General features: G+C 45.6%; 1 protein-coding gene across 3 annotated transcripts in view; it reads left to right on the top strand.

The window, feature by feature from the left end:
* The window catches only part of STRN (striatin), a 283,653-nt gene that overhangs the window by 171,139 nt on the left and 89,309 nt on the right, over positions 1–23,205 (top strand). For all 3 annotated transcript variants that reach the window (XM_063917900.1, XM_063917902.1, XM_063917901.1), the window contains exons 3-5: positions 4,804–4,877; positions 16,891–16,975; positions 17,388–17,555. In XM_063917900.1, the coding sequence (XP_063773970.1) occupies positions 4,804–4,877; positions 16,891–16,975; positions 17,388–17,555 (327 nt within the window). The remainder of the gene's footprint in view (positions 1–4,803; positions 4,878–16,890; positions 16,976–17,387; positions 17,556–23,205) is intronic.

Here is a 23,205-nt window from a genome sequence, read left to right on the forward strand (position 1 = left end):
GCGATCCTCATTGCCCCAGACTGGCCGAGGAGGGCTTGGTATCCAGATCTTCAGGAATTACTCATAGGAGATCCCTGGCCTCTTCCTCTACGCGAGGACCTGTTACAGCAGGGGCCGTGCATATACCAAGACTTACCGCGGCTGTGTTTGACGGCATGGTGGTTGAACGCCAAATCCTAGCCCGAAAGGGTATTCCCAGTGAAGTCATTCCCACACTTCTTCAGGCCAGGAAAGTACTTACGACGAAACATTACCACCGTATTTGGAGAAAATGTGTCTTGGTGCGAATCCAAGAAGACTCCTGCGGAAGAGTTTCAGCTAGGACGTTTCCTCCATTTTCTACAAGCAGGTGTGGATGTGGGCCTAAAGTTGAGCTCAATAAAGGTACAGATTTCAGCCTTATCGGTTTTCTTTCAAAAACAATTGGCCTCCCTTCCAGAAGTTCAGACGTTCGTGAAAGGTGTGTTGCACATCCAACCCCCATTTGTGTCCCCAATGTCACCATGGGATCTTAACGTGGTGTTGCAGTCCCTTCAATCACATTGGTTTGAACCTTTACGGAAGGTGGAGTTGAAGTTCCTCACTTGAAAAGTGGTCATCCTGTTGGCTTTGGCTTCCGCAAAGCGGGTGTCTGAATTAGCGGCCTTATCTCACAAGACAAAACACCTACAATAAAGTAGCCCCCTGGCGCTAATAAATTTAAAAAATGACCGTATATGTCCCAAGAAAAAATCTGCATGCAGCTCACTATAAGACAGGGGGACCTCTCCACCCCCTGACCACAAGATTACAACAAAAGAAAAACAATATATAGACAGCGCTAGCAGATTTCTTATTAAAATAATAGTTTATTTGTTTAATATATATTCACCTCTATTAATAGCTCTAATATAAGATCCCTTTCTTACCTCTAAACTAATTGCATGCAATTAAAAAAGATTTTACCTAAAATCATGGCACTAGTGGATAAAACAATCAGAACACAATTAGTAATAATACTTTGCTCTCTAAAGCCACTTAGTTTCTCCTTAATACACACAGCATACAACTTTAACCAATTGCCTCACAATGTTACACTTCAGTGTTACAAATTTTACCAGCTCTAGTTCGAGGTTAAATGTCTCTATTCAATTCAAGATGAGGGTGTATATTTCATTGACACATTTGTAACCAGAGTCACTTATTCAGGACCAAATTAAGTATTGATATCACTTGCTTCCAAAAGTTCTTTTAACATGAGAGTATTCAATAGCTTTTTCTCCTCCCTTTGGAGTCCACGCTGATTTCGTGCACAGTCGCAATTGGTTAGTTATTAATTAGTTGGTTAGACATGCATGCATAGAATAACTTATCTCAAAGCAGCAGAGTTAGTATAGTGTCACAGCGGACATTTAAAACATGGCCATGTTAAAGTCCAACTTTTACCGCAATCCCTCCTGGGTTCCGTTACGTCATGCTCCCGGCTTCTGGTGCCCAATACCTTTGTTCAAAGCCTTATCCGGAGATCACTCAATTCCTATATTTTTTTTTTCTTTTTTCTTTTTTTTTTCTTTTGTTGTTATCTCACAAGAGCCCTTATTTAATTTTTCATGAAGATAGAGCAGAGTTGTGGACTCGTCAGCATTTTCTGCCGAAGGTGGTTTCATCTTTCCACATGAACCAACCTATTGTGGTGCCAGTGGCTACTGACGCTTTCATTGAGTCAAAGTCTTTGGATGTGGTCAGAGCTCTGAAAATCTATGTCGCCAGAACGGCTCAGGTTAGGAAAACCGAGGCTCTGTTTGTCCTGTATGCTCCCAACAAGATTGGGTGTACTGCTTTCAAACAAACCATTGCACGCTGGATCTGTAACACGGTTCAGCATGCTCATTCCACGGCCGGATTGCCGTTGCCGAAATCAGTAAAGGCCCATTCTACTAGAAAGGTGGGCTCGTCCTGAGCATTACAACTTTGCCGAGCTGCTACTTGGTCGGGTTCAAACACTTTTGCTAAGTTTTACAAGTTTGATACCCTGGCCGATTACTACCTCAAGTTTGGTCAATCGGTGCTGCAGAGTCATCTGCACTCTCCCGCCCATTCTAGAGCTTTGGTATAACCCCATGGTTCTATTGGTGTCCCCTGCATCCACTAGGGCGTATGAGAAAATAGGATTTTAATACCTACCGGTAAATCCTTTTCTCTTAGTCCGTAGAGGATGCTGGGCGCCCGTCCCAGTGCGTACTGTATCTGCAGTTATTAGTGTGGTTACACGCAAGTTGTGTTACATTTGTTGTCAGCCTGTTGCTGAAATCGTTCATGCCGTTGGCTTGTTTTCTGTTGATTGCCACGTTGTGCGGCATGCTTTAGGTGTGTGCTGGTATGAATTTCACCTTAGTTTAACAATAAATCCTTTCCTCGAAATATGTCCTTCTCCCTGGGCACAGTTCCTATAACTGGAGTCTGGAGGAGGGGCATAGAGGGAGGAGCCAGTGCACACCCCTTTTGAAAGTCTTAAAGTGCCCATGTCTCCTGCGGATCCCGTCTATACCCCATGGTTCTATTGGTGTGTCCCCAGCATCCTCTACGGACTAAGAGAAAAGGATTTACCGATAGGTATCAAAATCCTATTTTTTGGGGGGGTTTGTTTGTGTGTTCATCTCCAAACAACACTTTTTAAGCTGGTCACATTTCAACAGTAATTAATTTATGTAGTACCCACACAAATTACAGTGCATCCGGAAAGTATTCACAGCGCTTCACTTTTTCTACATTTTGTTATGTTACAGCCTTATTCCAAACTGGAATAAATTAATTTTTTCCCTCAAAACGCAATACCCCATAATGACAACGTGAAAAAAGTATTTATTGAGATTTTTGCAAATGTATTAAAAATAAAAAACTAAGAAATCACATGTACGTTAGTATTCACAGCCATTGCTCAATACTTTGTTGATGCACCTTTGGCAGCAATTACAGTTTCAAGTCTTATTGAATATGATGCCACAAGCTTGGCACACCTACCTTTGCCCAGTTTCTCCCATTCCTCTTTGCAGCACCTCTCAAGCTCCATCAGGTTGGATGGGAAGTGTCGATGCACAGCCATTTTCAGATCTCTCTAGAGATGTTCAATTGGATTCAAGTCTGGGCTCTGGCTGGGCCTCTCAAGGACATTCACAGAGTTGTCCTGAAGCCACTCCTTTGATATCTTGGCTGTGTGCTTAGGGTTGTTGTCCTGCTGAAAGAGGAACCGTCGCCCCAGTCTGAGGTCAAGAGCGCTCTGGAGCAGGTTTTCATCCAGGATGTCTCTGTACATTGCTGCATTCATATTTTCATCTATCCTGACTAGTCTCCCAGTTCCTGCCACTGAAAAACATCCCCAAAGCATGATGCTGCCACCACCGTGCTTCACTGTAGGGATGGTATTGGCCCGGTGATGTGTGGTGCCTGGTTTCCTCCAAACATGATGCCTAGCATTCACGCCAGAGAGTCCAATCTTTGTCTCATCAGACCAGAGAATTTTGTTTCTCATGGTCTGAGAGTCCTTCAGGTGCATTTTGGCAAACTCTAGGCAGGCTGCCAAGTTCTTTTTACTAAGGAGTGGCTTCCGTCTGGCCACTCTACCGTACAGGCCTGATTGGTGGATTGCTGTGGAGATGTTTGTACTTCTGGAAAGTTCTCTCTGCACAGAGGAATGCTGTATCTCTGACAGAGTGACCATCGGGTTCTTGTTCACCTCCCTGACTAGGGCCCTTCACCCCCGATTGCTCAGTTTTGATTGCCGGCCAGCTCTAGGAAGAGTCCTGGTGGTTCAGAATTTCTTCCATTTACTGATGGTGGTCACTGTGCTCATTGGGACCTTCAAAGCAGCAGATATTTTTTGCTTTGAGTGCCGAAAATACATTTGATTCGCTCACTATGGGGCAATTCATTTTTTTTATTTCTTTCTTTTTTGGCCATCTGTAACAGCAAGTTAGTTGTTGCTCTGATCAGGCGCCCATTACTTTATACATGCCCAAATAGACAGGGTTTAGCCACGAATAGCAGCTATTCCCATCTAAACCACTGACTTTGCACACAGTTCTTCTTGCACTTCAGGAGGCTGGGAGAAAAAATGTTATCCCCGCGGGTGTCCCCGCGGGTGTGGGCGTCTAAACGGAGCAACAATTAAATTGATCCATTTTGTTCCCCTAGTGGTAGTCACCGGGGTAAAACAATAGAATCGTCCCATTGAGGTCAGAGTTAAAGTGGAACAAATTTTTTTGTTTTGGCCTATGTTTGTGTTAACACTGCTATGGTGTAGTGTAAATATCATATTTTATTAGGTGTTATAAATAAACTATGGAACTACTTTATTGAAGCTTTAAAAACAGTTAAGTGAGTGGTTAATTATTAATGACAGTACTTCAACTTTAACATCACTTTCTTTTAAATTGACCCTCATAGACTTGGTTCACTTTAACACTGTGTCCTTCAGATATGAAATGCTCATTTCTCTTACATTTCTCTTACTCCGGATAGGATGGAAATGACCAAATAAAAGCTTTAAGACATTCCCATGTGGGGATAGTCTACTTCTGGTATGCAGGCTGTATTAACTGATAAGACTCCTGAACTCACAATAGCAATTGTTAGTTGTAAACCATTAATGTGTCTACAGGGAAAATAGAATCATTTTCTGATCATTTTGTGATGGAACAAAAAATAAAATGTACAAAGAAAAACAAAACAGCATGTTGGGAAGATTTTTTTGTTCTGACCTGTTTATATCTATTTTTGCTGACAAATTGGGCCAAAAATAATAATTCTTTCTCCCTTACACTTCAGGGCAAAATATCACAAGCTGAAGTATGGAACAGAGTTAAATCAAGGAGATATGAAGCCACCAAATTATGATTCTGGTAAGGTTTTATTAATTTCTAAAACTTCTTCTGATGGTTACGTTTACCTTCTAGAAAGTGTTACAGGGTTCAGATACGTTGTTTACGGAAACGATTTAAAAAATTTATGTTTTCAGGAAAATCTCTTACTATGCTGTCTGTCTTGTAGTAGTTTGTGTTCATGTCTCATGTATAAAAAACTATTTCCGGTTTCAGCTGTCCTTTTTGTTTGGAATTGTGACCCACACAGCAGAAGTTTCACTGATATTTTCTTTGTTTTTGTACCCATTTGTTTGGCTTATAGGTGTGTTTAAAGTCCTTATAATTTGGGCTGTTTTACTATGATGATAGCCCGTTAGCATCACGTGAAAGTAGCTACTGGGTTTAGTGCCCAAAACTATTCAATTGCTCCTGCAGTAAGACTAGAATATTCTCCTTCTCCATATATCCTTCTGAAGGTGCAAGGAGAAATCCATGTAGATTAGTGACTTGGGGCTAATCACGAACCTAGAGTGTGAAGTAAATGCATCATGCCTTGCTCTTAACCAGGTAGCCCCTGTCATTAGTCACAGTAAGGTGCGTCTCCCTGGTTAAGTACCATATTATGGGGAGGAAGGAAGTAGATTCTCCTCAGTCCCCCAGCAGCACCAGGGGAGATTTACGGGCGTACTTATTAACGTTAATGCACAGGAGTGCATGTGCTGACCGCCGGTCCCAACATGATGACTACCTGTTCTGGTGTGTCTGACTGCCTGTCCCCAGGCCAGCTCCAGAGTGTGGTAGTGATATGGCCACAGGGAGAAGGTGGTAGGGTTCTTTGCTCGGGGGGTGGCAAAAGAGGGATGATTTGCTTGGGGGTACCCACATAGCCGAGTGGCCATGGCATTTACTGCTCCGTTATATGTCGGAGGAGGGGGAGAAGAGGGAGGGTGTGGGTGTGTGTGGTGGGGGGGGGGGGGTGGCGGCGGCGTCTGCAGGGTAGCTGCACAGAATTGTGGTTGCGGAGTGTTACCCTTTACTTGTTGACGAATGTGGTCCATTATTACTTGGGGTTATGGGGTTGGTGCAGGGGAGCTGTGCAGAGTAGTGAGGGGGCCCTCCATTTTTGGGGGGTGGTGGGATTTGTTGGGACAGGCTCCTACATTTTCATCCTGGCTTCTAGATATTTTTTTAAGATTGTCAAGCCCTGACTAATTGAATCTCCCCCTAAAGCTGGATACACACTAGAAAGATCTATAGTTCACTCTAGAGACTAACGTTCAGAAATATCAGATCAGCCCTGCAGCCCAGCATCTGCAAGTGTGTATGGGTGACCCGCCAAACGGCTGTACACTGGCTGCAGAGACCGGCCAATTGTGATGTCTGGTGAGACATATCGAGCGGCCAATCGGTAAGTGTGTGTATAGCTTACCTAATCGGCCACTTGGTCAGCCGCTTTGGCTTTCTAATGTGTACCCAGCATTGGAGTTGCTTTGCTTGTCCGGTATTATACCATTCTACTCTACGTTTGTAAAGTTTTATTTAGGAGAGTTCATTTAGGACTAGTACAAATGTGTAACGAAAGTTTTGAAAAGTTTTTCTGTAATTGTCACGTGTGTTAGTGACATTTAAAAAAATTTTTTATTCATTTTGCAAGTAGATAGTGCACTTCATTTGTTAAGTTATTGTAATTGTCCACCAAGTTTTAGGGGTAAGCACTTACAACAAAATCCAGGTTTTTAAAGGGCAAATTACACTCTGTCCTTTTGCCGTTGTCGTGTGAATAGATGCCATGCAAATCGTACGGCATCTATTACATTATGGGCAAAGTTTGGGGGAAGCTGCTGGGCATGCATCCGTTAGTGATGTTGATGGCCGGGCATGCCCCCATTTGTGACTTTGTTGGGGTCTGCACCACACCCAATAGTTATGCCAGCAAGGCCGCACCCCCCTCCCCCGCCAGAGGTGCGTGCAGCCCCCCTGCACCCTGCCAGCTTCCTAGTGGGAACACTAAACAATGGGTTGGGCTTGAGATTCCAGCGGTAGGGTTAAGGTAAGTATACTTGCCTCCCCACAATGACCTCCTAGCCCTCCCTTCTAGCAGCCTAACCCCCCCCCCCCCCCGCTCCCCCCAACAAACCGTAACCCTCCCGAGGTACCTAAACATAACCCCCTTTGCCCCCTTAAACCTAACAACTGGACCCGTCCCCCCGCGTGGCTTACCTTTTTGTCGGCCGGGGACCCGCTTGATTGACAGAGTAGTGTTGGGATTCTGGTGTTGGTATTTTGACTGCTGGGATCCAGACCACCGGGATCCTAACTGGATCCCAAAACAATGTGTCAGATGAAATCTTTAAGAATGTCCAGCAAATGGTCATAATAAATCTTTTCCGTTCTCAGGACATACAAGGGGTCTGTAAAACATTGACCATATCAATGCAGTATATCTCGCCACTATTGTTCAGCATTAGGCTTATCACCAAGTTTACTTAGTGACTAGAGGGTATAAAATAAATGGTATCTCTATAGTACTATATATAGTATGGTATACCACCTCAATAAATGTGTTCCACTGCAGAACGGAGGCATGTGAAATAATGTATCCAACATGGGAATTCCTATTCTGTACAACCATATGGCCCTGGACTCTACTGCCCTGCACTGTGTACCGAAGATGGAGATGGTCACAGGATCCTGTGCATGTGCGATGGCATGTGATCATAATCTTGGGAGAGATGTACTAAGCAGCGAATAGAGTGGAGAAGTTGCCCATGGCAGCCAATCAGCATTGGTGTAACGTTTATATTTTGCATGCTATAAAATTGTACAGAGCAGCTGATTGGTTGCCATGGGCAAATTCTCCACTGAGAATGCGTGAGTGCCGCGTGACTCCATAGCGCCGAGCATCTTTTTTGCGTCTTTTGCCTCAATAATGCAATAGAACGCACGAGCAGCTTCTGCTGATTAAAATGATAGCAGCATGCCTATATTGTGTGTGTGACTGCGACTGTATTTGCATACAGAATGCTATGCTACAGTGTTTTCCTGGAAAAAGCTGTAACGTTTCGTTTTGGATGCAGATAGAGCCGCAATTACACAGAATACAGAGTACCGTCACAACATGGCGTGACTTCAAAGGGCTATTTAACGTGACTGCAGCAAGGATGTAAGAGGACACATCTGTAGATCTGTAAACAAGGGCCGTCGTGTAGCCTCTGAAAGCAACTACTGATCTGTAATGCTGCTGTTTAATATATTGTATTGGAGAGGTGAGCTGAGGTGATGATAGGCTTGTTCGTCAGTTGCACATATACGAATAAAATATGTAATAATCTCATAACACATTTTTTCACCTTTTTTCAAAGGTTAATAGGTAATGATTTCCCCTCTGAGGAAATCAATTTAATGAAGGAACGTGTTAGAAATGTTACATATTTTTCTCTAACGTCCTAGTGGATGCTGGGAACTCCGTAAGGACCATGGGGAATAGCGGGCTCCGAAGGAGGCTGGGCACTCTAGAAAGATTTAGGACTACCTGGTGTGCACTGGCTCCTCCCACTATGACCCTCCTCCAAGCCTCAGTTAGATTTCGTGCCCGGCCGAGGTTGGATGCTCACTAGGGGCTCTCCTGAGCCCTTAGAAAGAAAGTATAGTTTTAGGTTTTTTATTTTCAGTGAGACCTGCTGGCAACAGGCTCACTGCAGCGAGGGACTAAGGGGAGAAGAAGCGAACTCGCCTGCTTGCAGCCGGATTGGGCTTCTTAGGCTACTGGACACCATTAGCTCCAGAGGGATCGACCGCAGGCCCAGTCCTTGGTGTTCGGTCCCGGAGCCGCGCCGCCGTCCCCCTTACAGAGCCAGAAGCAAGAAGAGGTCCGGAAAAACGGCGGCAGAAGACATCAGTCTTCACCAAGGTAGCGCACAGCACTGCAGCTGTGCGCCATTGCTCCTCATGCACACTTCACACTCCGGTCACTGAGGGTGCAGGGCGCTTGGGGGGGGGGCGCCCTGAGCTGCAATAAAAACACCTTGGCTGGCAAAAATACCACAATATATAGCCCTAGAGGCTATATATGTGGTAAATTCCCCTGCCAGAATCCAGAAAAAAGCGGGAGAATAGGCCGCGGAAAAGGGGCGGAGCTATCTCCCTCAGACACACTGGCGCCATTTCTCCTTCACAGATCCCTGGAAGGAAGCTCCCTGGCTCTCCCCTGCAGTCTACACTTCAGAACAGGGTAAAAACAGAGAGGGGGGGCACTAAATTTGGGCGCAATACATATATAATATAAAAAGCAGCTATAGGGGACATAACTCAGTTAGTCCCTGCATTATATAGCGCTCTGGTGTGTGCTGGCATACTCTCACTCTATCCCCCCAAAGGGCTTTTGTGGGTCCTGTCCTCATTCGGAGCATTCCTTGTGTGTGTGCGGTGTGTCGGTACGGCTGTGTCGACATGTTTGATGAGGATAATGATGTGGAGGCGGAGCAGATGCCTTTAGAAGGGATGTCACCCCCTGCGGGGCAGACACCTGAGTGGATGGGCTTATGGAAAGTAATGAGTGCACGTATAGACTCCTTATATAAGAAAATCGACGACATGCCAAATGTGGGACAGCCGACTTCTCAGCTCGTGCCTGCCCAGGCGTCGCATGGGTCGTCAGGGGCTCTAAAACGCCCGCTACCTCAAGCAGACCCAGATGTCGACACTGATACTGACACCAGTGTCGACGACGATGAGTCAAACCTGATGCCCACTAAGGCCATTCACTGTATGATTGAGGCAATGAAAGAGGTGTTAAACATTTCTGATATAACTACTGGTACCACTAAAAAGGGTATTATGTTTGGAGAGAAAAAACTACCCGTAGTTTTTCCCCCATCAGATGAATTAAATGAAGTGTGTGAAGAAGCGTGGGCTTTCCCTGATAAAAAATTGGTAATTCCTAAGAAGGTACTAATGGCGTTCCCTTTCCCGCCAGAGGATAGGTCACGTTGGGAAACACCCCCTAGAGTGGATATAGCGCTCACACGTTTGTCAAAAAAGGTGGCACTACCGTCTCCGGATACGGCCGCCCTCAAGGAACCTGCTGATAGAAAGCAGGAGGCGATCCTGAAGTCTGTATATACACACACAGGCATTATACTTAGGCCAGCTATTGCGTCAGCTTGGATGTGCAGTGCTGCCGCTGCTTGGTCAGATAAACTGTCAGAAAATATTGACACATTAGACAGAGACACGATCCTGTTAACCATAGACCATATAAAAGACTCAGTCTTATATATGAGAGATGCACAGAGGGAAATCTGCCGACTGGCATCTAAAGTAAGTGCATTGTCCATTTCTGCTAGGAGAGGCTTATGGACTCGCCAGTGGACAGGAGATGCAGATTCTAAAAAGCACATGGAAGTGTTGCCATATAAGGGTGAGGAATTATTTGGGGATGGTCTCTCGGACCTAGTTTCCACAGCAACGTCTGGGAAGTCAGCATTTTTACCCCATGTCCCCTCACAGCCTAAGAAGGCGCCGTTTTATCAGGTTCAGTCCTTTCGGACCCAGAAAAACAGGCGTGGAAAAGGCGGGTCTTTTCTGTCCAGAGGCAGAGGTAGGGGAAAAAGGCTGCAACAAACAGCAGGTTCCCAGGAGCAAAAGTCCTCCCCCGCTTCTTCTTCCAAGTCCGCCGCATGACGGTGGGGCTCCACAGGCGGAGCCAGGTACGGTGGGGGGTCGCCTCAAAAATTTCAGCGATCAGTGGGTTTGCTCACAGGTGGATCCCTGGATCCTGCAAATAGTATCTCAGGGGTACAAGCTGGAATTCGAGGCGTCCCCACCCCACCGGTTCCTAAAATCTGCCTTGCCAATTGCTCCATCAGACAGGGAGGCGGTGCTAACGGCAATTCACAAGCTGTATTCTCAGCAGGTGATAATCAAGGTACCCCTACTTCAACAAGGCCGGGGTTATTATTCCACACTATTTGTGGTACCGAAACCGGACGGTTCGGTGAGACCCATTCTAAATTTGAAATCCTTGAACACATACATAAAGAAATTCAAGTTCAAGATGGAATCGCTCAGGGCGGTTATTGCAAGCCTGGACGAGGGGGATTACATGGTATCCCTGGACATCAAGGATGCTTACTTGCATGTCCCCATTTACCATCCTCACCAGGAGTACCTCAGATTTGTGGTACAGGATTGCCATTACCAATTCCAGACGCTGCCGTTTGGACTGTCCACGGCACCGAGGGTATTTACCAAGGTTATGGCGGAAATGATGATACTCCTTCGAAGAAAGGGAGTTTTAATTATCCCGTACTTGGACGATCTCCTAATAAAAGCGAGGTCCAAGGAACAGTTGTTGGTGGGAGTAGCACTATCCCAGGATGTGCTGCACCAGCACGGCTGGATTCTGAATATCCCAAAGTCACAGCTGGTTCCGACAACACGGCTACTGTTCCTGGGTATGATTCTGGATACAGTCCAGAAAAAAGTGTTTCTCCCGGAGGAGAAAGCCAGGGAGTTGTCATCTCTAGTCAGAGACCTCCTGAAACCAAAACAGGTATCAGTGCATCGCTGCACGCGGGTCCTGGGAAAGATGGTGGCTTCTTACGAAGCAATTCCCTTCGGCAGGTTCCATGCCAGAATCTTTCAGTGGGACCTGTTGGACCAGTGGTCCGGATCGCATCTTCAGATGCATCGCTTGATAACCCTGTCTCCAAGAACCAGGGTGTCGCTACTGTGGTGGCTGCAGAGTGCCCATCTTCTAGAGGGCCGCAGGTTCGGCATACAGGACTGGGTCCTGGTGACCACGGATGCCAGCCTTCGAGGCTGGGGGGCAGTCACACAGGGAAGAAACTTCCAAGGACTATGGTCGAGTCAGGAGACTTCCCTTCACATAAATATTCTGGAACTAAGGGCCATCTACAATGCCCTAAGTCAAGCAAAATCCCTGCTCCTACACCAGCCGGTGCTGATCCAGTCAGACAACATCACGGCAGTCGCCCATGTAAATCGACAGGGCGGCACAAGAAGCAGGATGGCGATGGCGGAAGCCACAAGAATTCTCCGATGGGCGGAGAATCATGTACTAGCACTGTCAGCAGTGTTCATTCCGGGAGTGGACAACTGGGAAGCAGACTTCCTCAGCAGACACGACCTCCACCCGGGAGAGTGGGGACTTCATCCAGAAGTTTTCCAGATGCTGGTAAACCGTTGGGAAAAACCACAGGTGGACATGATGGCGTCCCGCCTCAACAAAAAGTTAAAAAGATATTGCGCCAGGTCAAGGGACCCTCAGGCGATAGCTGTGGATGCTCTAGTGACACCGTGGGTGTACCAGTCGGTTTATGTGTTCCCTCCTCTGCCTCTCATACCAAAGGTATTGAGAATAATAAGAAAGCGAGGAGTAAACGCCATTCTCGTGGTTCCGGATTGGCCAAGACGAGCGTCGTACCCGGAACTTCAAGAGATGCTCTCAGAGGACCCGTGGCCTCTACCGCTCAGACAGGACCTGCTACACCAGGGGCCCTGTCTGTTCCAAGACTTACCGCGGCTGCGTTTGACGGCATGGCGGTTGAACACCGGATCCTAAAGGAAAAGGGTATTCCGGAAGAAGTCATTCCTACGCTTATTAAGGCCAGGAAAGATGTTACGGCAAAGCATTATCACCGCATATGGCGGAAATATATTGCATGGTGCGAGGCCAAAAAGGCCCCAACAGAGGAATTTCAACTAGGTCGATTTCTGCATTTCCTGCAAGCAGGAGTGAATATGGGCCTAAAACTAGGCTCCATTAAAGTACAGATCTCGGCTCTGTCGATTTTCTTTCAAAAAGAACTAGCTTCAGTACCTGAAGTTCAGACATTTGTGAAAGGAGCGCTGCATATTCAGCCCCCATTTGTGCCTCCTGTGGCACCTTGGGATCTCAACGTGATGTTGAGTTTCTTAAAATCACATTGGTTTGAGCCACTAAAAACCGTGGATCTGAAATATCTCACGTGGAAAGTGGTCATGTTATTGGCCCTGGCTTCAGCCAGGCGAGTGTCAGAATTGGCAGCTTTATCATGTAAAAGCCCTTATCTGATTTTCCATATGGATAGGGCAGAATTGAGGACTCGTCCCCAGTTTCTCCCTAAGGTGGTGTCAGCGTTTCACCTGAACCAGCGTATTGTGGTGCCTGCGGCTACTAAGGATTTGGAGGACTCCAAGTTGCTAGACGTTGTCAGGGCCCTGAAAATATATGTTTCCAGGACGGCTGGAGTCAGAAAATCTGACTCGCTGTTTATCCTGTATGCACCCAACAAGCTGGGTGCTCCTGCTTCTAAGCAGTCTATTGCTCGCTAGATTTGTAGTACAATTCAGCTTGCACATTCTGTGGCATGCATGCCACAGCCAAAATCTGTAAATGCCCATTCCACAAGGAAGGTGGGCTCATCTTGGGCGGCTGCCCGAGGGGTCTCGGCTTTACAACTTTGCCGAGCAGCTACTTGGTCAGGGGCAAACACATTTGCAAAATTCTACAAATTTGATACCCTGGCTGAGGAGGACCTGGAGTTCTCTCATTCGGTGCTACAGAGTCATCCGCACTCTCCCGCCCGTTTGGGAGCTTTGGTATAATCCCCATTGTCCTTACGGAGTTCCCAGCATCCACTAGGACGTTAGAGAAAATAAGAATTTACTCACCGGTAATTCTATTTCTCGTAGTCCGTAGTGGATGCTGGGCGCCCATCCCAAGTGCGGATTGTCTGCAATACTTGTAAATAGTTATTGTTAACTAAAGGGTTATTGTTGAGCCATCTGTTGAGAGGCTCAGTTGTTTTCATACTGTCAAACTGGATATAGTATCACGAGTTGTACGGTGTGATTGGTGTGGCTGGTAAGAGTCTTACCCGGGATTCTAAATCCTTCCTTATTATGTCTGCTCGTCCGGGCACGGTGTCCTAACTGAGGCTTGGAGGAGGGTCATAGTGGGAGGAGCCAGTGCACACCAGGTAGTCCTAAATCTTTCTAGAGTGCCCAGCCTCCTTCGGAGCCCGCTATTCCCCATGGTCCTTACGGAGTTCCCAGCATCCACTACGGACTACGAGAAATAGAATTACCGGTGAGTAAATTCTTATTTATTCAGTTCATATATATCCAGATGGAGGACAATGCGATCAGCTCATCTCCACTGCAACATATTAAACAGCGGTATTCTAGATGAGAAGCCCACTTGCAGCAGCTACACAACAAGGCCATGGTTATGGAACTTCAGTATGCATAGAAGTAAACTCCTGGATAGATCTGGCAAGGTGTTTTTAACACCTAATCCCCGCTATACTGTAAGTCTGCAGCTGCATATATGGTTACATCCACATTCCGTTGCACCTGCACAGGACCCTATGACCACCTTCATCTTCAGTTCACAGGGCACGGCAGTGTAGCCCCAGCTACATGGGTGCACATCGTAGGGATTCCCAGGTTGGATCCGTCACAGTGGCTTTTTACCGCCCTGTAGTGGTAGTTTCCATACACAGGGGCACATCTATTATGGTGTGAAACACCAGCATTGCTGTTAGCCACTTTATTGCTCAGATTGAGATACTATTTATTTTATAGCACCTCTGATATCTTTCTTTTAATAAGACTGACATAATGCAAGTGAAATTGGCGAGCAACCTAATACGGAACAATATAAAGAGGAGAAGTATACTTCACTGGTCATTGTTTAACAAACCCCATGTATGTTCTGAGAACAGATTTATTCCATCTTGAGATATTTGACCATTTGCCGGACATTGGGGCAGATGTATTAACCTGGAGAAGGCATAAGGAAGTGATAAACCAGTGATATGTGCAAGGTGATAAAGGCACCAGCCAATCAGATCCTAACTGTTAATTTACATATTGGAGCTGATTGGCTGGTGGCTTTATCACCTTGCACATATCACTGGTTTATCACTTCCTTATGCCTTCTCCAGGTTAATACAGCTGCCCCATTATTCTTACAGATTTAATTTGACACCTTGTTTCATTCAATAGGAATTTAGATATATATGATATGTATAATTAAATACGTTAACAATTACTTTATAATTTCACTGTTTGTATGTGCAATATTGTGTATTTTTGGTCCTGATTACAGAGCTGCGATTTTTCAATTTAAAAAAAATAATTTTTTTGGTGGTTTGTGACGCAATCATAGCAGCTTGGATCTAACTTTCTTACATACAACATTTAAGGTACTTTACATCCTGCCAGTGCCGAGAGTAGTTTTCTTCTATTCTAGTATGCCTTTTTTCCCTGTATGAAAGGCTGGGTACGCACTATGCCGCTGGACTCGCCGACATAGCAGCTACTTTGGTAAGAATATACTCTTACCAATCAGCCACTCAATATAATTCACAATTGGGCTGGCGCCCAGCTGTGATGTCAGTTCCTGCAGCAAGTGTGCGATATGTCTAAACAACTTAATTTATTGATATATCTGGTACCCGCTACTGATTATATACCGTAGTTCCTTGCTCGAACAAACAAATAGCATTCTAGTGTGTACCCACCCTTAAAAATTCACTGATCATTGATTGAAACAGTGATATTTTTTTTCCCCACGACATGAGCACCTACTGTATATTTACCTAATAAGTATATGAATCCATAAAATAAATTCTAAATCCATGTGTTTTTTGTTTTTGTTTTTTAAGTGATCTCTCAGTACTTGTTTGTAAAATCCTTACAAGTTGCATTAGGAATTGGATGTGACTTTTCTTAATGAACCACTTATGTCTTATTGTAGCAAAGCATAAAGCCTAGCAGCGTAGGCAGTTTGTTTTAATATGAGCCACATTGCAGCGTGACATTATTATTTTGTGTTCTGCTTGTCTAATGCATGTTCCAACTGCAGTAACTGGATAAATGAAGTATTAGGAAATAAAATATACATCTGTAAAAACAAAAAGATTTACGCTTGTCTAAACAATGAAATTCACAGTTGCACAAGGTGTGATGCACAGACTGAAAATTCTGACTTACAGTCACAGGTGTAAATTTACTAAGGTGGGAGGTTTTTTTTTTTTAGAACTGGTGATGTTACCCATAGCAACTAATCAGATTCTATCTATCTTCTAGAAGCAGCTGGATAAATGTTAAGTAGAATCTGATTGGTTGCGATGAGCAACATGACCAGTTCTAAAAAAAACAAAAAACTCCCACCTTTGTAAATTTATACCACAGGACTTAATAGAAAAAGTCAACAGATGGACATTAAACTGATTTATCCCAGGTACTTGCTTATGACTAAAACCTGGACACAGCATAACAATAACTTTGATAAAGCTCCCTGCAAGGAGTGAAACTAGTTAGAGGACCCCTGCTGACCCACTAGTGCACACTGATTATCGCTATTTGGAACCCTGGCACAGAGATGCTATAATATCCAGAAAGGGGGAAGTCACATAAGCTACAGACTTGATTCCACAGGCCACACTCTCTAGCAGAGAGAGCAAACCCCTTCATGTGGACAGTGACTGCAGTGATCTCCCCCAGTGGAGATGGGGGTATGTGATGGCTCAGTTCACTGTTCCATATTGAGCAATTCAGAGGAAAAAGAACTTTCCAAATACACTGTTTGACCAGCCTGGAGCAAAAGGGAAATGTGGTTATTTTTCCCTTTTTCTGAACTGTGGACACAGTGATCTTTAATGTTGGGATGTGCCTCTGGACATGTACTGTATATTCCAGCATATGATCCATTTCCTTAGGAATCTTTTAATAATTTCTATTTATATGATAAATATTGATCTTCGGTTTTATTCTTTTGCTTGTTTTATAGAATCCGGTTGGTTAATGTACAATACATACTTTGAATATTTAAACTTTATTATTGTGCTATACAGTATATCTCCAATGCACTATAGCTTAACGGAGCTGGCACTGTATTTAAAAGTCGGCATTAGATTATTTAGCTGTCGTCTTATGATGGGGTGATTATTTGAGAAGTGGAAACGAAACAAAACCCGGTTGGTGAAAGTATTTTTATTGTGCGATCCCACATTGAAAATTTGTGTTCTTTTCCTGCTAGATGAAACAAATGAGATGGATATCCAGCCACCAGCGCCACAGAACAGCCAGTTTATGTGGAAACAGAGCCGACAGTTACTAAGGCAGTAAGTGACTCCTTGTCCTCACATCTCTCAGCTGAAGGGTTAATTACACCGATTTTTACTTTGTGTTTGCAGAGACTTTGTGACTTGCAATTTGCTCTGGTGGCACTTGCTGTATTTCTGTAGGGATTTTTGTGCCCATTACATTTCCCCATTGCAATGAATAGAGAATTGTACCAATGACTCCTTTCATTTTCCCAGTGCCTGTAGAGGCTGGTAGAGACAATCCTTGCAGCTGATAGCAGATGATTTATTAGCATGACTGCCCTGCACAGTACTGCATTGTGTGTCATTATATAGATATTACAGTGCTGTTTGGAGATTATCTGCTTATTGTTTGTGTTTGTTTTTTTGTTTGTTGAGAAGTGAAATTGTTACTGATGGTCACATGAACCACTGCCTCTTTTTTTTGTAGGTATCTGCAAGAGGTCGGTTATACAGACACAATACTGGAAGTGAAATCCAAGCGGGTGCGTGCCTTGCTAGGCCTTTCTGCAGATTCTTCAGACAGGCTCACAGACACGAATCAGGACTCCATGGTAAATGGCACAGAGACTGAGCTTCCCAATCCACTGGTTATCGGGTAGGTTGTCATATATATATTTGCGTGTTATTTTTTTAGTGGGGTGGGGGCTCTGTTAAAATAAAAACATTTTGTTCGGTTATCAGGGCATATTAACACTCTCTGGCAGGGCAGGCTGGGATGTGTAGTTCAACAGCAGCTGGAGGGTTGCTTATTGCCCACCCCTGATCTAGATGGAAAGGGAGTATATCCTTTTCATGGATGAGTATGAGCAGTCTAGCTGAAGTATAATTACTTTCCCTTAGTATACTTTTCTCTAAATCTTTTATTTTAAAATTTTTCGAATGAAGTAACTAAATGTTGGAGTCTGTTGCTGTTTTTTTTTTTTTTTTTTTTTTTTTAATGCTGCACCCAGGAAACTCTTCAGTTTGGCAACATGTCTCTTTAAGGTGTCTGAACTAAGTTGTTTGGACAGAATTGAACAGATATTGCGCAAAAATACTATTTTGCACCTTTGCACCATTTGCGTTAGAATTCACTATTTGAACCTTCCTTAGAATCTTGTGGTGCAAAATTGGCTGAAATAGTTGTATGCCGTCCTCAAAAGTCTATGTGGTAACTCAATTCAGCACAATGTATTGCTGGGCTGCGCATATATAAACTCGTTGTGGTAGTCTCAGTATCGCAAGTTTTCCTGCGCACCTCTGTGGGGGGTGCCAGGCGATATAGAGGAACGCAATTTATGTTCCGGGACAGAAAATCATGTCCTTTGCCAAGAATTTAATCCCCCATCCCCCATTGCAGGTTAGCATTTTTATTTTTATATCAAAATGAAAGAATCCTGCATTGGGAAATGTGTGTTGTAGTTTTGGAGGGGTTTTGTTTGTTTTCTATGGCTTTTTTTGTTACTTTATGCAGGTTGCTGGTTTTAGCTGCAGTTTGCTGGGAAATGAAAGACAACATTTTACTGGCATCTGTTTCTGTAGAATTCAAGACTGAATGCTACCCTCTGTCAGACTACATTCAGCTGATAGCTGTCAAAAGCAAAGAACAGCATTTATTACAGGGTAGAAACTCCTTTAAGGGAAGAATAAAATATGTATTTATGTCAACAAGAATATGCAACTATAGGTGGTTAGTTTACTGGTGATGTAGTAATACTGAGGTAATACAAATGTTACAGTAAGACATTGTGGTTATTTTTATTATTGCGTATTACTGGACAGTATACTGTACAATAATTTTATTTTATTTCCAGCTTTGGTCATCCTGTGATGTGTTTGATTTTGCTTAGGATTTATAGCACCCGCTTACTATATGGCCAGCGCTTAGCATAGTTTGCATTGACTGTTGGTGGGGATTTTTCTTGCTCAGAGGAAATCATCTGTGAGACACTGATTCTCAGTATACTTTTGCAGGCCATGCCTTAGATCAGGGATGGGGAACCTTCGACCCTCCTGCTGCTGTTGAACTACACATCCCAGCATGCCTTGCAACAGTATTAGCATGGCCAAGTAGCAAAACTGTAGCAGGGCATGCTGGTATGTGTAGTTCAACAACAGCTGGAGGGCCAAAGGTTCCCCATCCCTGCCTTAGATCAATAAGCTTCAGGAGTAGGTATCTTCATCATCATCATCATCATCATCATCCTTGTGTGTCTAAGAAATCTTTTACAGCTTACTTTCACTTCTTTCTCTTACGTCCTAGAGGATGCTGGGGACTCCGTAAGGACCATGGGGAATAGACGGGCTCCGCAGGAGACATGGGCACTAAAAAAGAACTTTAGGTATGGGTGTGCACTGGCTCCTCCCTCTATGCCCCTCCTCCAGACCTCAGTTAGTTGAAGACTGTGCCCAGAGGAGACTGGGTGCACTACAGGGAGCTCTCCTGAGCTTCCTGAAAGAAAGTATTTTGTTAGGTTTTTTATTTTCAGGGAGGCCTGCTGGCAACAGGCTCCCTGCACCGTGGGACTGAGGAGAGAGAAGCAGACCTACTTAAGTGATAGGCTCTGCTTCTTAGGCTACTGGACACCATTAGCTCCAGAGGGAGTCAGAACGCAGGTCTCCCCTAGCGGTTCGTCTCGGAGCCGCGCCGCCGTCCTCCTCGGAGAGCCGGAAGATAGAAGCCGGGTGAGTATAGGAAGACAGAAGACTTCAAAGGTGGCAGAAGACTTCAGCGCTTCACTGAGGTAACGCTGCGCTCCCTCACAGAACACACACAGCGCACACTGTTAGGTGCAGGGCGTGGGGGGGGGGGCGCGCCCTGGGCAGCAATGTATACCTCTAAGACTGGCTATACATATATATATACACTTTTTTGTGGTATTTACAGTGAATCCCCGCAGTGTTGTTTTAAAAGAGCGGGACCGAAGCCCGCCACTGAGGGGGCGGGGCTTCTCCCTCAGCACTCGCCAGCGCCATTTTCTACACAGCACACGCTGAGAAGCTGGCTACCCGGACTCTCCCCTGCTGATCACCGGTGACAGAAGGTTTTAAAGAAGGGGGGGGGCACATAATGTGGTGCAGTACATATATAAAGAAGTGCTGTATCTGGGTAATTTTTTCCAGGGTTATTGGCGCTGGGTGTGTGCTGGCATACTCTCTCTCTGTCTCTCCAAAGGGCCTTGTGGGGGAACTGTCTCCAGATTAGAGCTTTCCCTGAGTGCGTGGTGTGTCGGTACGTGTGTGTCGGCATGTCTGAAGCGGAAGGCTCTCCTAGGGATGAGGTGGAGCGCATGAGTGTGGTGTCTCCGTCTGCAACGCCGACACATGACTGGATGGATATGTGGAATATTTTAAATGCAAATGTGAATTTATTGCACAAACGTTTGGACAAAGCAGAGTCCAGGGACGGTACAGGGGGTCATGCCCTGCCTTTCCCTATGTCACAGGTGCCTTCTGGGTCTCAAAAACGCCCACTTTCTCCGGTAGTCGACACAGATACCGACACGGATTCTGAATCCAGTGTCGATTATGATGATGCGAGGTTGCAGCCAAAATTGGCAAAAAGTATTAATTATATGATTATTGCTATAAAGGATGTGCTGCATATTATAGATGACCCCGCGGTGCCTAATCCTAAGATCCACATGTTCAAAGAAAAGAAGCCTGAGGTTTGTTTTCCACCTTCTTTTGAATTAAATGAGTTATTTGAAAGTGCTTGGGAAACTCCAGACAAGAAACTGCAGATTCCCAAAAGGATTCTTATGGTGTATCCTTTCCCGATAAAGGACAGGATACGGTGGGAATCCTCTCCGAGGGTGGACAAAGCGTTGACACGCCTTTCCAAAAAGGTGGCGCTGCCGTCTCAGGATACCGCTGCTCTCAGGGATCCTGCTGATCGCAAGCAGGAAACTACCTTGAGGTCGATTTACACACATACCGGTACATTACTCAGGCCGGCAATAGCGTCGGCTTGGGTTTGTAGCGCTGTAATATCGTGGACCGATACCTTATCTGCTGATATGGATACGATGGATAAGGAAACTATTTTATTGACCCTGGGCCATATTAAGGATGTGGTCCTTTACAGGAGGGAGGCTCAGAGGGATAAGGGCATACTGGGGTCCAGAGCGAACGCTATGGCGATTTCTGCCAGGCGAGCACTGTGGACCCGACAGTGGTCGGGTTATGCCGACTCGAAACGGCATATGGAGGTTTTGCCTTACAAGGGTGAGGAATTTGTTTGGGGAAGGTCTCGCGGACCTAGTTTCCACGGCTACTGCAGGTAAATCAACCTTTTTACCTTATGTTTCCTCACAGCCTAAGAAAGCGCCACATTATCAGATGCAGTCCTTTCGGTCGCATAAATACAAGAGAGCTCGGGGATCTTCCTTTCTTGCCAGAGGTAAGGGCAAAGGGAAAAAGCTGCCAGCTACAGCCAGTTCCCAAGAACAAAAGTCCTCCACGGCATCTACTAAATCCACCGCATGACGATGGGGCTCCGCGGGGGGAGTCCGCTCCTGTGGGGGCACGTCTTCGTCTTTTCAGCCAAGTCTGGGTTCACTCTCAGGTGGATCCCTGGGCAATAGACATTGATTCACAGGGGTACAAGCTGGAATTCGAAGAGGTGCCTCCTCGCCGGTTTTTCAAATCGGCACTGCCGACTTCTTCCCCAGAGAGGGAAGTAGTTTTGGCAGCAATTCAAAAGTTGTGCCTTCAACAAGTGGTGGTCAAAGTTCCCCTGCTGCAGCAGGGGATGGGCTATTACTCAACCCTGTTTGTGGTCCCGAAAACCGGACGGTTCGGTCAGACCCATTCTGAATTTAAAATCCCTAAACCTCTACTTAGAGGTTCAAGTCCAAGATGGAATCACTCAGAGCGGTCATTGCAAGTCTGGAAGGGGGAGATTATATGGTGTCCCTAGACATAAAGGATGCATACCTTCATGTCCCCATATATCAACCTCATCAGGCGTTCCTGAAATTTGTGGTGCAGGTTTGTCATTACCAATTTCAGACGTTGCCGTTTGGGCTTTCCACGGCCCCGAGGATTTTTACCAAATTAATGGCAGAGATGATGGTGCTCCTGCGCAAGCAAGGTGTCACAATTATCCCATACTTGGACGATCTCCTGATAAAAGCGAGATCGAGAGAACAGTTGCTGGACAGCGTATCTCTCTCCCTGAGGGTGTTGCAACAACACGGTTGGATTCTCAATCTACCGAAGTCACAGTTAGTTCCAACGACCCGATTTGCCTTTCTTAGGCATGATTCTGGACGCGGAACAAAAGAGGGTCTTTCTCCCGATGGAAAAGGCCCAGGAACTTCAGAGCTTGGTCAGGGACCTGTTAAAGCCAGACAGGGTGTCGGTACATCACTGCACTCGAGTTCTGGGAAAGATGGTGGCGTCTAACGAGGCCATTCCATTCGGCAGGTTCCATGCCAGGACTTTTCAGTGGGACCTTCTGGACAAGTGGTCCGGGTCATCCAAGGTCTGTGGTCAAGCCAGGAGACTTGTCTACACATCAACGTACTGGAATTAAGGGCCATATACAACGGCCTTCGTCAAGCGGAGACCTTACTTCGAGGTCTACCGGTTCTGATTCAGTCAGACAACATCACAGCAGTGGCTCATGTAAACCGCCAAGGCGGCAAGGAGCAGAGTGGCAATGGCAGAAGCCTCAAAGATTCTTTGATGGGCGGAGAGTCATGTAAGTGCTCTGTCGGCAGTCTTCATTCCGGGAGTGGACAACTGGGAGGCAGACTTCCTAAGCAGACACGATCTGCATCCAGGAGAGTGGGGACTTCATCAGGAAGTCTTCGCAGAGATTGCAAGTCGGTGGGGGCTGCCTCAAATATACATGATGGCTTCATGCCTCAACAAGAAACTTCCGAGATATTGCGCCAGGTCAAGGGACCCTCAGGCGGTAGCAGTGGACGCCTTGGTGACACCGTGGGTGTTCCAGTCGGTCTATGTGTTTCCTCCTCTTCCTCTCATCTCAAAGATACTGAGAATCATAAGACGAAGAGGGATTCAGGCAATTCTCATTGTTCCAGATTGGCCTCGAAGGGCCTGGTATCCGGATCTGCAGGAAATGCTCACAGAAGATCCGTGGCCTCTTCCTCTCAGGGCAGACCTGTTACAACAAGGGCCCTGTCTGTTCCAGGACTTACCGCGACTGCGTTTGACGGCATGGCGGTTGCGACTGCGTTTGACGGCATGGCGGTTGAACTCAGGATCCTAGCGAAAAAGGGCATTCCGGATGAGGT

The sequence above is a fragment of the Pseudophryne corroboree genome, chromosome 4, assembly GCF_028390025.1.
Source record: "Pseudophryne corroboree isolate aPseCor3 chromosome 4, aPseCor3.hap2, whole genome shotgun sequence".
Lineage (NCBI taxonomy): Eukaryota > Metazoa > Chordata > Amphibia > Anura > Myobatrachidae > Pseudophryne > Pseudophryne corroboree.